General features: G+C 31.6%; 1 protein-coding gene across 1 annotated transcript; it reads left to right on the forward strand.

The window, feature by feature from the left end:
* Nucleotides 1–2211: 2211 nt before the first annotated feature.
* Nucleotides 2212–18092, forward strand: LOC134693092 (uncharacterized). The gene is made up of 3 exons (XM_063553796.1): nt 2212–2742; nt 12932–13327; nt 15179–18092. Exons 1-3 carry the CDS (start codon nt 2538–2540, stop codon nt 15337–15339), a joined length of 762 nt encoding a protein of 253 aa, XP_063409866.1. The 5' UTR covers nt 2212–2537; the 3' UTR covers nt 15340–18092.
* The last annotated feature ends 354 nt before the right edge of the window (nt 18093–18446 follow it).

Consider the following 18446-nt stretch of genomic DNA (forward strand, 5'->3'; position numbering starts at 1 on the left):
GCTATAAGAGGTTTAATCACCATTTTCTACATAAGGAAAATTTTAATGACTTTACCAATCAGAACATGACAGTTGTTTTCCGTTCATTTCATGTGTTTGCGTTTTGTCATTTGATTTTGCGATTTAGTATTTGACTTTCTGTTTTGAATTGTCCCTAGAGTTCGGTATTTTTATTATTGTATTTCCTACATGTTTTTATACATGAACATTTAAAACAGATTAGCCATATGCAGTAACAGTGTACAGTAATGATACTGAACATTATATTGATGATTTACATACACGTAGTCAATTCACAACACTAAGGAGTCTAATACACAACACTGAGGAGTCTAATTCACAACACTGAGGAGTCTAATTCACAATAATTAAATAAAATATGTCCATACTGCATAGTCAGCTATAACAGGCCCCGATTGTGTAAACAAATTCAAACGAGAATATAACGGCATAGTTTTTGTACAAAATAATGAACGAAAAACAAATGTGTAACACAGCAACAATGACAACCCTTGAATTACAGGGCTGAAGCTCCTGACTTTGGACAGGCACATGTAGAATGTGGCGGCTTATGCATATTTGTGGGCTCCCAACCCTTCCCCTAATCATGAAACAGTCGTGCAAAAAACACAATTTACAAACAATAAACACAAAACGCATATATGATCAACAGCAACAAACAACAAATGAATTACAGTCTCCTGACTTGTGACAGGTACACATAGAAGTCATTTTTAAAATGTGGCGGGATTAAACATGTTAGCGGGCACACAACCCTCCCATAACCTAGGACAGTAGTACCACTACAACATCATAACAAACTATAAAAAGCAGTTGATAAAGGCTTATATCATCAGATAAATTCAAACAAAATACATCTAACAAAAACAGAGTTGACGTGGCTATGTACTTTTACATGCCAACTACAAAAATGCACATTCTTATATATGACTTTCACTTAAGCCATTTTCATTTACAAGGCTATCTGTAAGGGGAAAAAATTGTGACTGTTTAAAATAAATTTGTATTATGAAAGTTAACAGTTTCCTGAATAGTACCATACTTATACGTGTTTAAAGTGTCTTCTTTAAACGATTGTATTTTTGTTTCTTATGCTGAGGTTTGACCCAAAAGAGAATCTAAGGTTCTAACGTTTTGTTACCAGAAATTAAATTAAAATTTGATGTAGCAATATAACATTTAAATATCAAATAACTCGTTGTTTCATGAAAAATGCAATTTACGAGACATCCCAGCATATATATATGAGGGTCTGAATGGGGTTTACAGAAAATGAGAATAAATGACAAAAATAGATAATAAACCAAAATAATGAGTAAAAAATAAATAATAGAGTATAATGAACACGAGGTGCGAAAGTGTAAAAAAATAACATTGGAAAATAAACGATACGTAATAAGATACTGATTACCGAGATGATCCAAATACAGAATAAAGAAATAATATAATTACAGAAAAATATTTACTGCAAAATCATTCGCATGAAAACTATATGGAATAACCATTGTTTTAAAGATAATAAAAAATGACACCAAAAAGTAAAGAATACAGAAATTAAAGACCCCTCCCACACCCACCTATTTGATACAAATGCATGTTATCTGTTATAATCTAAATATCAAATTATGTAATGGCCGGCAGTGTTCAATGTTTTTATTCGGAATGATTTACCGAAAATGATATTAAAGATACAAACATTTAATGTTTTGTATTACATCTTTTTTTAACCTACCCATCAATAACATGTGAATAATACATTATGTGTATTGCTTATTGTTTTTGTAGTAATACATCATTAAACCAAACAAAGGTTACTATTATAGGACGACCTAGGGCAGTATTGGATTGATGCGCCGCACACTTGACGGTGGCATATTTACATGTTAATACCATTCATCTAAATCATATTCATTTATATAGCCTAAAAATGTTATTATATTTTAATTTGTAATTTTAACACATATATTTCATGTCGGTTTTACACATAATTTTCATATTTCTTCTATTGTCAACTTCCTTAAACCCAACGTCATTTTAGTTCATTCTATTCAATTACGTATTTGGCAATGTTAAGTTTAATTAACCTTTGATATTTCACGGAAGAAGCAGGGCGGAGTACGATTTCCTTGTCGGATTACATTAGATAGAAAGAACACATAGTGTCCAATATTATGGATGGTAAAAGCTAACCAAGGGTCGTACTAGGTTCAGGTGCTTATCTGGAAATCAAAGAAGGAAAATACTTTATAAATAAACATCATATGATTTGTTGAACTACTTGACTTTGTGCGCACATTGAATACATATACTTGTAGCCTACAGCTCGACTTGCAGATTCTTAACTGTGCACAATTTTGGAATATAACCAATTTATACTAATGGAGTTTCTTGTCGTACATGAATAATTAATGTGTAAAACTGGTCAATCATCACTACAAAACTGTCCCATAAATCTGAGAACTGTCACACTCTGTTAACTGTTATCCTTACACAATGTGTCATGTGCTAGATCTTTCATGTCGGATTTACTTATTGGGCTAATACAAAAAAAAATTATTCTTCTGCCTTTCAAAATGGACATGGTACAGATCTATTTTTTGTTTGAATTAACTGTTGCTTATTTGTTATGCATGAGCTACTCGACCCATGGACGAATGTATAACAGTGGAGGTTCGAGATACCGTAGTTTTGCGGTAAGACGGAAGGAAGAACCGAATAACGGTAAGTGGTCAAATAATACATATTCATTGGTTTCTGTTCGCTGTGAGCCAAGGCTCTGTGTTGAAGACCACACTTTGACCTATAAGGGTTTACTTTACAAATTTTGACTTGGATGGGGAGTTGTCTCATTGGCTCTAATACTTCATCTTCTTATATCTATGTATTGTTTATTTACTTTTTGTCAAGCGTTATATGTTTTATAGGGCGTGACCATCTTCAATACTATATATATATATACAACTTGTCCAAAAATAGAAATGCGATTTACTGTGGTCAATTAGACAATTTGGACTACAACCAAACCCTATGTACGTTAAAGGATTTACGTTCTGTGGCCAATTTGACCTTTAGTTCAACAATCATATCCTAAAAAACGTTGTAAAGTACTGTGGCCAATTGGACTTTTTGTTTTAAAATTTAACCCTAGATGTATAATTAAAAGGCGTTAAGTAACGTGGTCAATTAATGTTTGGAATTACAACCAAAGTTGAAGGCGTTAATTTTCAGTCATCCCAACAGGTAGCCAACAATGAAATATAAATAATAAAAAAATAGATTCATGAAATAACATAGAACTAAATCAAAGAAATAATTATGCGGGTCTTGAGGAAACGATTATATTCCGTCGGAAGGGGACGACAAATGACTGCCCGTGTTAAGAGAGAGCCATATCCCTTGTAGATTTCGAAAAAGGACAAGCTAATGCCGAGCTACAAGGCAGCACTCCAACCCGCAAAGTGGAAAGGGATTAACGTAAGTTCCAAAACTTGTTTCCAAATCCACAATAAATAAATATGTTTAAATTAAAGAAATAACTGAACCTGATGAAACCGCAAAAAATACAAATAACAACAAATTGAAAACATTTCATTTGCACCTGTTTATCAAGATGATAGGTTAGTACAATAAAAGTTGGCATACGACTTCACCTAAAGGATATATCAGTAATTTATTTGCCTTAACAGAGTGTGTACAATTACAGTAATTATAACCTTTTTTCAGTTGCAACGGAATATTATAAATTCTGAAGAGAGTTGCTTATAAATATACTTATAAGACCCACACATTTTAGTGGATATCTTTTTATAATCTGCTTAATAATTCCTAAAACAAAGGCATCCACGTAGTTTCATTTTAGATAAGAATCCCCAAATGTAGACCACGGGCACTTTGTTTCACCAATTTTATATTTAAGTGCATATAAAGATATCATACTGACGTAGACTTAAAGTAAAAAAAAAGGTTGTAAACTTGAATACTATATAAGATACAAGTGTATTGTTGAACATTATTCTATTTCCTAAGGTTTTTGATTGGTTTTTATTTTGTCGTTTTATATCTTACTAACTGACTTTTAACCGATATTCCCTTTTTTCAATTTCTGCCATACTATTTGTTAATGTTCACGTGGCTGTGCTTTGATATTATCGCTGAATATTTGAATTAACTTGCCTCCTCGGATTTATTTTCACATTCATTTCAGTGCCTCGCGTGTTCTGTCGATTGTCTAGATATATATTGACGATTCATTTAAGAAATAAAATGCCCACTTATAAATACTTTTGAATTCATTCAGAACTCGTCTCGACTGAAATGCGAATTAATGGAAAAAAAGGATAAGTTAATAAAAAAAAAACCAACACCATCAAACAAACAACATACCACAATTAAAATCAATAGAAAAACCATCAATAACACAGCATCGTTTCACATGAATTACACTAATCAGCACTATCCTCACAGTTACATTTCTATAGGTGTTATAATAAAAAAATTAATAACATCATAATTATGTTAAAATAAGATCACTTTATATGCTAGTATCCGTAAGAAATAATAAGAAAAGAAAAAAAAACAACATATAACAGATGTATGATAAACAGATAAAGGGCATACTACACGGTCACTGTATATGAGAAGTGGTTTATAAAAAATCCGCCGAACCGATTAAAAATAAGTACCCCACCAGAACGGATTAATACATATGCAAATAAAAATAACATTATAAATTGAATGCGACCAAAGTGTTTTTCTAGATCAAATGTTAAAAAAGTGTTCTCTTTTTTTTGTCGCCAATGCAAAATGCCTGTTGATAAGTTTATAGCTTTTTGTGTTTGTAGCGCTGGGTTGATTTCCCATTTAGTTAAAAAAAAAAGTAGCTTTACATTATCGTGGTAGCGTATTCGCCTCTAGTGTTAAATGCCTTGGTTCGAATGCATTTCGAATCAAATCAAAGATTTAAAATCAGTATTTGTTGCTATTCCGTTCATTTTGGAGTAAGATTAAAGACTGGTCGGCTAAGAGTATAAAACAAAGAGTCCGGGAAGAGTGACATGTATTCATGCAGACTGTTGCCTTGTGAACTAGCACGTTAAAAGTCCATTTCATTTGTGGGTCTAACACAAACCAGGGTTTATACTTTAAAATTATATATTGCAATAGAATGCTCACGTCCTCAACATGTACAAGTGTTATGTTAAAATTTTGTCTTTGGCAATTCACAATTTTACTTTAACAAAAAAAAATAATATATATAACACAAGTACAACCATTTTTTTTTTTTATCAATTATTCTTATTTTTGTCTGCTAAAAAAATATGGCATAGACAAGCGATCTGGTGAATATTTGTTGTGCAGTATATTATCATCTGACATCATTTTAAAATCACCAATCACTTACACTCGCCATTTTATATATGGCATAGCATAAATTTAAAATAATAAATGATCTGATTTAATGCGTTACATTTCGTAATATTCAGATGCATAACAAAATTTTGAAATAACACCCACATGACAAGGTGCAAGGAATTAATTACTAGATATTTTCTGATTTATTAGTTATCTTTAGTAATCACTTCTTATGTTTCATAAATATAATCAATCACTCGGTATGACTTTAGTATTGAGTTTTATAATTGATTAATTCAAACTTGGTCCGTGAATGTATTTAACAAAATCAATGCTAATTGCCGTCTAAAGTTCAGACGTACTTTACGACAATATCAATGATAACAAGGTTCTCATTTTCATACTATGTTTAAGTATACGTATATTAATTCATATTTCACACCAATACCTTCAAAACACTTAAAGGGAAGAAACAGTTGCAGAACACATCAAATTAACTAGCTAAACTATAACTTTTATTCACCGTAAGCAATTTTCTTGTCAGACTTTATATTATAACTAATACAAAACATGTAATATTCTTACTAACGAAAATAAATACTTAGCCGACAAAACATTTGCAACTTCTTTTGAACGTTATAGACTACCAAATAAGGATGATTTAATAGCATAGTTACATAAATATTTTTCTTGCACTGCATATATATTAACGGTTATGGAATAGATTAATGAACTTTAAACGATTATTGATGTTGCTCATTGTTGAAAGCCGTACGTTGATCTTTATTGTCCTTAAGTTGCTAATAACAAGAGAGCCGTGGTGTAGTGGTTAGTGCATCCGACTACTAACACAAAGGTTCCTGGTTCGATTCCCGTTTGGGATGAAAATTTCAGGAACTCAATTTTCGGCTCTCCCTTGATACCATTTGCGAGTATGGTCTTGAGGAAACGATGATAGTCCGTCGGAAGGGGACGATAAATGGCTGACCCGTGTTAAGAGAGAGCCATATCTCTTACACGTTAAAGACACCCTTGTAGATTTCGAAAAAGAGTAGGCTAATGCCGCTACAAGGCAGCACTCGCACCCGCAAAGTGGAAAGGGATTAATATAAGTTGTAAAACTTGTTTTCCCAATCCACTATAAACAAATATGTTTAAACTAACAGGCTTGGTTTCTATTTGAAACATTTGCAATCATACCACCTCTTCTTATTTCTTGTATAAGGGCTTCAATGCATGTCATTTCTTTGTACCGCCATGTTTAAACTCTTACACCAATGTGTTATACAAATGTAAGCATGCATACATATCTCCCATCTTAAGTTGTGATATATATTTCTCATGGCACTCATACACAAATAACTTGCTTGGTGTATTTTTTTAAGTACCTGACATCAACAGTTATATAAAGGTAATACATTTAATTGATAAATAATTTTCACACGTACAAATAAACTTATCATAGATACCAGGACTAAATTTAGTATATACGCCAGACGCGCGTTTCGTCTACTAAAGACTCTTGAGTGACGCTCGAATCCCCAAAAAATAAAAAGGCCAAATAAAGTACGAAGTTGAAGAGCATTGAGGACCAAAATTCCTAAAAATTTTGCCAAATACAACTAAGGTAATCTATGCCTGAGGTAGAAAAGCCTTAGTTTTTCAAAGAATTCAAAAACCACCCTCCTTAAAAGATTCCATGTTTCAATTGTCATAGCCAAACACTCCCGATCCCTTTTTTTCAAATGTGACATCACCGAATCAAGCTTATCTCATAATTCGTAGTTGCAAAATGAGGGAACCACCTGTGAAGCAGACTCAGATTACACTAGTAATTTTGGGGCCCTTTATATCTTGTTGTTCGGTGTGAGCCAAGGTTCCTTGTTGAGGCCGTACATTGACCTATAATGGTTTACTTTTTTAAATTGTTATTTGGATGGAGACGGTTGTCTCATTGGCACTAACACCAAATCTTCCTTTATCTACAGATTACCCTTCCGGAACACATGTCAGTGATCAATTCCTTTTGGCGGAAGAGGTCGTATTGTTCGGTCATTAGTTTTCTGTGTAATGTTATTATGCGGTAATCTTGATTTGTCGTTTTTTGTTTTAGCCATGTTGTTGGATTTCTTCGAATAATATCATCAATAGTCCTATTTGTATTTTCTTTATTTATGAATTCTTAAATTTCAATTTTGTGGTATGCATACTGTATTTATCATATGAGTAGTTAAGATTAAGTCTTTATGTCATGGCCAAGTTTGTATGTCTAGCCCTCGTACATATGCGGTTTGTAAATATTTTAGTAACGCATTGTTTCTAGCAAAAACATATCACTGGTATTTATAAATAAAACAAAGAAACTAGTATATTCAATTACCACTTGTTACAACATATAAGTAAAGACATTTACGTTTTTATTGAAGGTCAGTTCGTGTACATACATTTTATGCAAATTCTTGAATAATAAGGTAGATTGGTCGGTTCAGATGTGGTATTTATCTGTAAATTTTGTAAAAACTTAATTACTACCAAAAACAAAGGATATGGTATTTACATGAACAATATACCACGTGCTGATAAACCACTTAATTTTAATATGAAACACACTTCCTTTAGCGAATTGTTTAAGAGTAGATACAAAAAGTAAGAAAACATATCCTTTCGGCTCTGTCTCGGTTCACATTATTTTGGTTTGATAATCAACTGTCATGTCGTCTTCCACCAAGTTATCGATATAACTTTCTTGATACCCTTCCGAAGTCACCAGTTTGTGGTAGAGTTCGTATTGCGCTTTCTTAAGTTTACTGACACGTAAATAATTTTTTAGACTAGGCGTTCATTTTTCGTAGTTTACTTTTTTTTTCTAAGAAATTCAACTTCACTTGTACTTTTCTTGATAGATAATATTATTTATGACCTGTTATGTTCTCTTGTGTCACGTGATTGACAGATTATCAGTTGTAATTGTATGATTTGAATGATTGGTTTTGTCGGAAATCCAGTCCATAAATTATGTCTAAAAATTCCCAAAAAGTTGGATGGAAATCCCTGTTGAAGTATTTGGATATTCCTTCACACACTTTAACAAAAAAAGAGTGTTGTTTCCAAAATTGATGCCACATGCATACCTGATACATGTATGTTATACCGCAAACGAAGTTGAGAATCGTTCCAGTTTTTTTTTGTTTCTTTAAAGAACTCCATCCCTGTGTTGTGTTTGACTTCTTTTTCTAAAGCAGATTTGTGTATGAAGTGGCAAATACACTTTATAGATACCAGGATTGAATTCATTACCCTTTAATCTTGGTAGTCTACGTCATTGAAATATTCCAGAAATTATAATGCCGAATTAACAACTCTTGTACAGATATTTATAATGTATTATGCCATACAAGTGGTGACTTTTTTAATAAAATTTTGAATTTATTTAAAAGGTACATGACTTTTTTTGTTAAAAATAAATTAGTTTTCGGCTATCGACGGCAGAATGAAAAACTTAAAATTCTTTAAATCAAAAGACTAGTATATAAAGGAACCAACCAAAATGCATTGTTTTGTTATAAAATTCTTAACAAGTTGTATCATTAGCTGTATGTAAAGAACCGAAATAATTCGAGTAGTATAAAGGTCTATTTCTTTTATCTCCAGTTGCCAATTATATTTTTTAATTAATTAAAAATAGCACTTTTGTAAATTTTTCAAATTGTGAAAATCAACACAGAGCTTTGACCAACAAAGAACAGCAATTTACAAAGGGCCCCAAAATTACTACTGTATAACAGGAAAACCATTGGTCTAATCTTTATAAAACAAGAAACGCAAAACATTTATGAACAACATCAACAAACGACAACCACTTAACACCAGGTTCAAAAATTAGGACAGGTGTAAACGTTTTACAGTTTAGTTTACTCTCTATGTTGTTTTTTTTTAAGATTTTTTCATGCAGGTTTCATATTTCTTGCCAATACTGTTTTGTCAATTACAAATTTCCTCTCAAATTACTTATAAACTTTTTCAAATATGTATCAGTACACCGTTCTTACTGAAATCAGTATTGTAAAGGTGGGTCTTGTTTAAATTAAAATGGGAAACTTAATTTACCGATACAGTGTTTCAAAAACTTGTAATGAAAGTATTATAGTTCATAGACAAAATAAAGCTAAACTAAAAAAGTTGTTAAATAAAGGCAACAGTAGTATACCGCTGTTCAAAACTCGTATATCCATGGACAAAAACAATATCGGGGTAACAAACTTAAACTGAGTTAAAACGCATTAAATCTAAGAGGAGAACAACGACACAACATAAAAATGTAACACACACAGAAACGTCCAAGTATTATACAAAATCCGTTGAGAATAAAAAATATAACATCAAAACCAAATGCACGAATTTGGGATAGAAAAGTACCGTGACACGTCTTATAGTAATGTGAATTCACACTCAAACACAAGAGAAAACAAACGACACAACGGAAACACAACGTTAAAATGTAACACACACAGAAACGAACTAGAATATGACGATGGCCATGTTCCTGACTTGGTACAGGACATTTTTAAAGAAACAAATGGTGGGTTGAACCTGGTTTTGTGGCATGCCAAACCTCGCACTTTAATGGAAATGTTAAATATAATATTAAAATGAAAACATAATATTACAGGACTACAATACAAATAAATAGGAGAACATATCAGACAAAGTAACAAAAAGCTAACAAAAGGCATCAGGTTTAAAATTCAATACGCCAGAAACGCGCCGTCCACACAAGACTTACCATTGACACCCAGATATAAAAGTTCGAAAGGCAAAACAAGTACAAAGTTGTACAGCACTGAGGATCAAACGTTCGAAAAGGTTAACACATTTGATTCATTTGAATTTGTATAGAATTTGAATTTAGTTTTTGAATTTGAATTAAATAGTAAAGGGGGTTGACTAATATGCCGTTCACCCTATTTATTAAATCTTAAATGTTGTTTAGAAGTTAATGACACAATTAAACTATCATTTCCTTATTTCCTCTATTTAGGAGGTTTGCTGAAATATCTGAATACGTCGTGAACGAACCGTCAATCTGCATGAAATGAACACCAGACTAGGACAAAATATGGTCAATTTCAAAAATTGCTTATGTTTTAAATCCTCATTTGAAGAGTTCAATGTTCTTTCTATTATCTAATTATTACATTTGTTTCAAATTATTCTAGACTAGTGTGGCGTGATTTATTGCACACGCACGTGATTCATGGCACACACACACATGTGCTGTTCATTTATATGCAGTACACACTAAACATGCTAAATATCCGAAAGAGGTCCACATTTTGAAGAATTTATCAAGTACAAGGCTTCAATCATGTAGATGTTAATGATATACTGTCTTTAGCCTAGTGACCTAGAAACTACTAAATTTCCAAACATTTTATAAATATCTTATATCAATAGTCCGTTAAATGTTCTGGCCGTCACTACAGATGATTTACTAGAATTTCTTACATTGAAGTCATCGTATAATTAAAGGGTAATCATTGTAATCATTTTTATTGTTGTAATTGATGTTTTTTAATTGCTCTCATGTTAAGAGACACGTGCCGGTGTCAACAAACTATTTCATAATAGTTTCATATTACCAACTTTTGACTCCGGGAAATATATCATCCGACAGTTCAGTTACCTGTAGTTGAAAGGACATTCTGGTACTTGATGAAAAAAGAGCACTACAAAGACGTCAAATTTAGCCAAAATTGGGACAATTTGAGAAAAAAATATTAATTGTGTCATGTTTTCTTTGCGCGGCAAAATCCTTGTAAAACAGTTAATCCCCCTCAAATTGAAAATATTGTACGCGTGTCATTTTGATTTTAGTTCTTTTTGTGACTCCATCTTGAACGAGTACCAACCTACCCCTTTAGCAGCAAGCGAGTCCGATTTATGTTTATTTATGGGGGAGAGATTTCGTGTATTTTTTTTTATGTTTGTTTATTAATTGATGTTAAACACATTGCCTTTACTCATTTACTTTAGCTATATCATGACTGCCCATTAGTACGACGTGTTTATGGAGTTGATCGTAGCTTGCCCCTCTTCTCTAGTTTGGTGTTGTCTGTCTTTGCTTGTTTCCTTCTCGATAGTATGCTTCTGATAATGATAAAAGTACTAGTCTAAGAATTTATGAAAAAAATAGAATACTGTAAATTCAGAAATTATTGCGTGCATTTATTATTGCGATTTCGTCATTAAAGACTAAAAAGCGATTTTAATTTTTACGATTATGAGAAAAATCCTGTTAAATTCATATAAAATATTTTAAAATGCGAGTTTAAATTATTGCGTTTACAACTATGTCGCATTTATCGCAATAATAAAAACCTCGCATTAATTTCTGATTAATCTTAATGAAAATACAGTAACTATGGATCGTATGCTGCTGTTGTGCAGGTTATATTTTTCTTTATTATTTATTTTAGTTGTAAATAGCATATTTCATGATTTCTTTATAATGATATACCACATGATTATTTTAAGGAGCACTAGCTACGAAATGTATAAAATTTAAAATATGATTATTTTTTGTTCAATAACTAAATTAGAATCAAATAGTGATATGATAATTTGCTATAGGCAGCCAGTATGGTTAAAGTTGGTAAATAACCAAAAGAAACATGGATGATTAATTATTCATTCGCAAGAATAATTCAATATTATTACACCATATTCATGTCAGATTCAATTTTATCCCTTAGCTAGAAATGGATTACGCATGCATTATGCATATTCAATTATTAAAAGGAAACCAATGTTATCATGAAAAATGAAACAAAGGTAAATCATTCGATTGACTGGTTCGATCAACTATAACTCATTCTTATACCAGTAACAACGATAATTAACATTTATATTTTGAACCTATGATACGAAATTAAATAGATCTAGAATAACACAACTGTACGAGTTCGTTATCTGTTTACATTTATGTTCTGATCGCTTGATGGATATCGGAAGTCTTCAGAGGTCAAATCGATAGTTGATTATATGGCGTTTAGACACATATGAAACACACGACACGATGATAAATATTATCGAACCTATGCCTTGTTAGTTGTTTTAATTTTACACTTTTTATAATTTGGATATACGTTTTTGTTTGTTATAAATCAAATATGAGAATCTGAGTCAAATCGATGAGCAGGAATTTGACAGTAAATGCCCCTTTAGAATAACCTAGATGTAATTAAGTTGACACACACACACAAATCACAAAACTGTACAGAAAATATGTTTTTGTTGGAAAATTGATTAAAATACCCTTTTTTTCCTGTCACTAATTAACATAATGTTTTAAATAAAAAAAAGAAACACCAAAAAACAACAACATCTGTCAAAAATAAAGTTAATAACTTTGATTTGATTCTTTTTTTTTAAATAAGAAACACGCTCACCTGATTTTGTTTGGAAATTTAAAAGATGTTCATTGTCTATTTACAGCCGAAAAATACATTCTCCTTATTTTGTTTTGGATATTTAAATGATGTTCATTGTCTATTCACAGCCGAAAAATACATTTCAAGCTTATGGAAGAGCGCACTAGGTAGAACAGTTGGGGAAGAATCGAGAAGCAAGAAGATTCAATTGACACCAAGTGGAGGACCAGGGCCGACAGTGATCAGAATTCTAACCAATGGAGAGAGTGCAAGTAATCAACCATTCACCATTCTAAGTAGTGGATCCGACGATGACATATTCGATTTTAACACTTCATCCAGTAAATTAATAAAGATCCCGGATTCAGCATTAGGACCAATACAAATATTAAAAGCCCCTGGAAAACATGCCAGCATTCTTGTTACGACTAGGCGAGGCAAAAAAACATTTGCAAATGGCAGAAACCAGAACATTTCTAATAACAACCAACAGAATAATAATAATATTAATAATAATAATCAAGGTAATAGTATCTTTATGGTGTTTGAATTGTATTAAGAAACATAAAAATAGTTAGAGAAAAGAAAATGCAGGAAACCTGCTTCCCCTGCAGCTATTCATGTTTCCTTTAAGACTATACTATCAATAACGGATAATGTGTTTCTAATTTATACGAATGAAACAGAAAGAATGATAAAATGAACCTTTGAATTGAATTTTCTCGCAGTGTTGGCCGTTGGTGGCCTTCGGTTGTTTTCTGTCCTATGGTCGGTTTGTTGTTCCTTTGACACATTCCCTGTTTCATTTTACATTTGATTTATTTATTCATGCGTATCACTGTTTTTTTTCTACACCAAAATAATCGAGATAACATAATGTGCCAAAACGTACAAAGCTTAATGAATCTTTGACAATAACAATTTTAGTATTTGAAAACGCGTGATTCTATGTTTGAGTCGTTCTCAGGCAGAAATGAAAATGTCCATGTTTTATCATTGGAAAGCGCCAACATCACTCAGATGATAGCATAAAGGAGAAAATACAGAATTGTATACCGAATTATATAACGTGCGCAAGTTTGAGGGAGTTCATGTCGGGTTGTCTTTGAGTTTCCGATTAACAAATTTATATATTATAGTAATAGCACAACTCCATTACTTGTTAAAATGTTTGAATAATTTCTTTCGAGCTGTTTTCAAGAAATTCCAGATTATGCATAGTGTGACGTTGTGCACAAAGACGCAAAAGTAAAGAGTTTCCAAAGTGCATCGCTGTCAAAAAAATAAAACTGTTTTTTTTTCTCGTTTGAATTGTTTTACATTGTCATGTTGGGGCCTTTTATAGCTGACTATGCGGTATCGTCTTTGCTCATTGTTGAAGGCCGTATGGTGACATATAGTTGTTTATTTCTATGTCATCTTGGTCTCTTGTGGAAAGTTGTCTCATTGAAAATCATACCGCATTTTGTATAGACTCGTTATTCATTTTGGTTAATGTAAATACTGCGTTCATTCAAACTAAAAACAAACCTTGGGAATGAAAAAAACAATAATCGGAATCATAATATATAATAACTGGCAAAGACAAGCGTATACGGCGAAATAATGTTATTCATTTTGTTTCCATGTAGGCGTCACTGATGAATATTTTGTAGACAAATCCCGCTTCTGACATACACAATATTAATCATGTTATCTATAATATGCGTTCTTCTCTTTCAAAACTTTGACATAAAAGTTTGTGGACTGAAAAATAAAGCAACATTTTGCTGTTAGCTTGAAAAAGACGTTTAAGGAGGTACCAAACACCTTGACTTGTTTAATTTTCTTAAAATTTTGACAAAATATTGACTTTGACGCTTTGACAAAAAAATCAATGGATATGTAACAGTGTTACAAACACTAAATAAAGCCCACAGTAGTATACCGCTGTTCCAAATTCGTAAATCGTTAAACTAAAACTGAGAGAAACACATCAAATATAAGAGGAGAACTACGACAAAACAGAAACACAACACTAAAATGTAACAAACACAGAAACGAACTATCATATAACAATAGCCATTGTCCTGACTTAGTACAGGACATGTTAAGAAAAAAAATGGTGGGTTGAACCTGGTTTTGTGGTTAGCCAAACCTCCCGCTTTTATGGCAATGTTAAATATAATATTAAAATAACAATATTATATGGCATGATTTACAATACAAATAAATGGGAGAATTGCGATAGATTTGATCATTCAGAAGCTAATTATTTATTTATCCGAAGAAAGTTATTAAAATGTCTTGCTGATTTTCATAGAGATATCTCCCTAAGTGGAATGTACCATTGTAACTAAATAGTTTAATCAAATTAAACTATATATTTTTTTCAGCTACAGATGCAAGCCGTAACTACGTGGGAACCTTCACAGGATTTTTAGCGGAATCCTTATGTCCGTTATGTAGAAGACTTGTTAACCCACGATACAGGATTTCTTGTCTGCTCAGATACTGTTACGAAAATCCCAATATTTCTAACGGAAATCCTCGTTGAAAACATCAGCAATATATTTATCAATCAAGTGTAGGTGTAACAATGGTGCTATTCTAAAAAGCTTGAACCAGGAGATAGGGTAAATTGTGGGTTGAAAGATGAACAATGTTTAACCCTGAGTGGGAAACATACAAAGACTTTTTGTTAGTTTCGAAGTTAATACTGTGGTAACTAACACCTTGTAAATCCTAACGTTTGTAAAACTATTTATATTTATATTTATATGTACAGCATATATGAAAATCTTGATATTATTTTGAACTTCAAAATAAAAAGGAAGATTTTAATGTAAAGTTCCACACATGTTATACATTTATAAATGAAATGCTTCAAAAGTTTTTCTTATTTTCGTTTTATATTTCAACAGTTTTTAACTTTCTGTTTATCTGTCTATTGCTATTGCCTTTACAACTTTGATTTATGTTAATGTTAAATTTGTTGTGTGTCTGTTTATGATATAACATTTTTCGATTTGACAAATATATATAATTTCACAGTTTTTGATTTTATAGATATACAGTGGTATTGCACTACAAATGAATGACTTGTGTAGTTTTATACCACGTCATATGATTGTACAAGGCTATATTATGTCACATAATTTGTAGGGCTACTTCAGGTCATGTGATGTTTTAGGACTATTTCATTTCATTTGATGTTGTAGGGCTATTTCACGTCTTATAATGTTGTAAGGCTATTTCATGTCCTATGATGTTGTAGAGCTATTTCACATCTTATAATGTTGTAGAGCTATTTCACGTCTTATAATGTTGTAGAGCTATTTCACGTCTTATAATGTTGTAGAGCTATTTCACGTCTTATAATGTTGTAGAGCTATTTCACGTCATTTGATGTTGTAGAACTATTACACGTCCTATGATGGTAGTAGAGCTATTTCACGTCAAATGAATTTGTAGGGTTATTTCACTTCATATGATTTTGTAAGGCTATTACAAGTTATTTGATTTTGTAGGGATATTTCACATTATTTCAAGTTATAGGGCTATAAAGCGTTAAATTATCATGTAGGATTATTAAAGCTATTAGGCTTAATTATGTTTTTAGATTACTTGGACTGCAAATCTGTTATAACATTGAACACAAGAAATGTTAAAATCAAAACTTGATAACGATACGCTTAGTGAAAGTGATTAAGTAGTTACGAATTCATACCAAGAGCTGTCGGATAAATAATATAGCATAACACAAAATTGCTCAGTTAATTCACAATACATATCTAAGACCTCTCTGTAGTACACAAAACAACAGTAGTTTTGAAACAAGGAAGCATAACGTATTCATTATAAGTCTTAGATGTAGGGTTCCTTTCGTTTGCTCTGCTATTTTCCTATGTTCGGCTAGAATCTAAATGGCAAGTTCTAGTAAAATGCACAGACTAAAAACAGCGGGCGAAGCTTATTACTTATAAAATATAAAATTGACAATGCGTTGAAAACGAACAGAATGTGTAGAGCTATTTCTCGTCTTATAATGTTGTAGAGCTATTTCACGTCATTTGATGTTGTAGAACTATTACACGTCCTATGATGGTAGTAGAGCTATTTCACGTCAAATGAATTTGTAGGGTTATTTCACTTCATATGATTTTGTAAGGCTATTACAAGTTATTTGATTTTGTAGGGATATTTCACATTATTTCAAGTTATAGGGCTATAAAGCGTTAAATTATCATGTAGGATTATTAAAGCTATTAGGCTTAATTATGAATTTGTTTACGTTGACTGATCCTGATCCAAAAACTCCTTATAGAAGCAAAATTATCATTTATTTATATGGTTTACTAATAACATGTAGTCAAACAGAAAGTAAAAAAAGATTGCATGTGCTTACTGTCTGTTTAAATATATATGTGTACGTTTATATCGAGTTATACGATCGTCAACAGTCTTTGGGTGGGCATCATCTCGATGGATGATCAGATGGTGGCTAGTCTAAAAAAAAATGCTGATACCTAAAACGGAGTCCATGCTTTGATAGTTTTTGTTTTGTACTTTTATGTAACTTTGTTACATATTTTGTGTCAAATATAATTCGTTTATTCTTATGAAATATTGTGTTGATTTTTTTTCTAGATGAACGTACGTGTGTGTTACATTTTAGTGTTGTGTTTTGTTGTTTCGTAGTTCTCCTCCTCTTGATATGTTTCCCTCAGTTTTAGTTTGTAACCCGGATTTGTTTTTTTCTTAATCGAATTATGAATTTTGAACAGCGGTATACTACTGTTGCTTTTATATCTAATTTCATGATTTATTTTTAAATTGAAAAACAATATAATTGCAAATAAAATTGTCATTTCCACTAACTATTCAACGAGTGAAATACTCATCCAGTGTACTATTGGTGATTATTGCTCTATAAATATTTAATACGATCTGCAAGCAATATAATGTAATTATCGATTCTTTCAAGTGGTAATTTGATTTTACATTTTCAGTTCGAGTCACCCGAGTTTATATTAATTAAAGTTCTGTATTGTACATACGGAATTACATATCTGTAACCTTTTGTATTAAAGATGGTTATCTTCTTTTATTATTTCCTTTTGAAAAATAAATTACCAATAAACATATCAGATTGTTAAATACATGTAGATATTGGAATATCTATTAAACAATCCAATGTGTTTTGCATCATGCAAAACTAGGTCTCTAAGGATAACATGGATAATAAATGGCTTGAAGCTTTTTATTCACTGGGCTTATGGAAAAGTTAAAAATGAATCCAATTCTCATTTCTAAAGATTGCTTTTCTGTAAATAATGACAATGCAATATCCCATAGGAACTCATTTTACCACTGTACCACTTTTAATATGAAGTTTTGAAAACAAACTCATCCTAGAATTGAAAGTTCATTTGCACTACTTTTTTTTCAAAGGTCAAAATATAGGGCTGTGCGGCATATTTTCAACTTTTATATGCCCTGAACTTTTTAGAGTTTAAAGTCATATAAAACGAGTGAGTGGTGAAAAATAATGTTTGTCCAATTCTTGAACAAATGCATGAATACACCATAAACTTAGTCCTCTGTGCACGATTTTATCATTATTTTCGCAAATATATCATATAATCGTCATTGTTTTCTACT

The sequence above is a fragment of the Mytilus trossulus genome, chromosome 12 (assembly GCF_036588685.1).
Source record: "Mytilus trossulus isolate FHL-02 chromosome 12, PNRI_Mtr1.1.1.hap1, whole genome shotgun sequence".
NCBI classification, from domain to species: Eukaryota; Metazoa; Mollusca; class Bivalvia; order Mytilida; family Mytilidae; genus Mytilus; species Mytilus trossulus.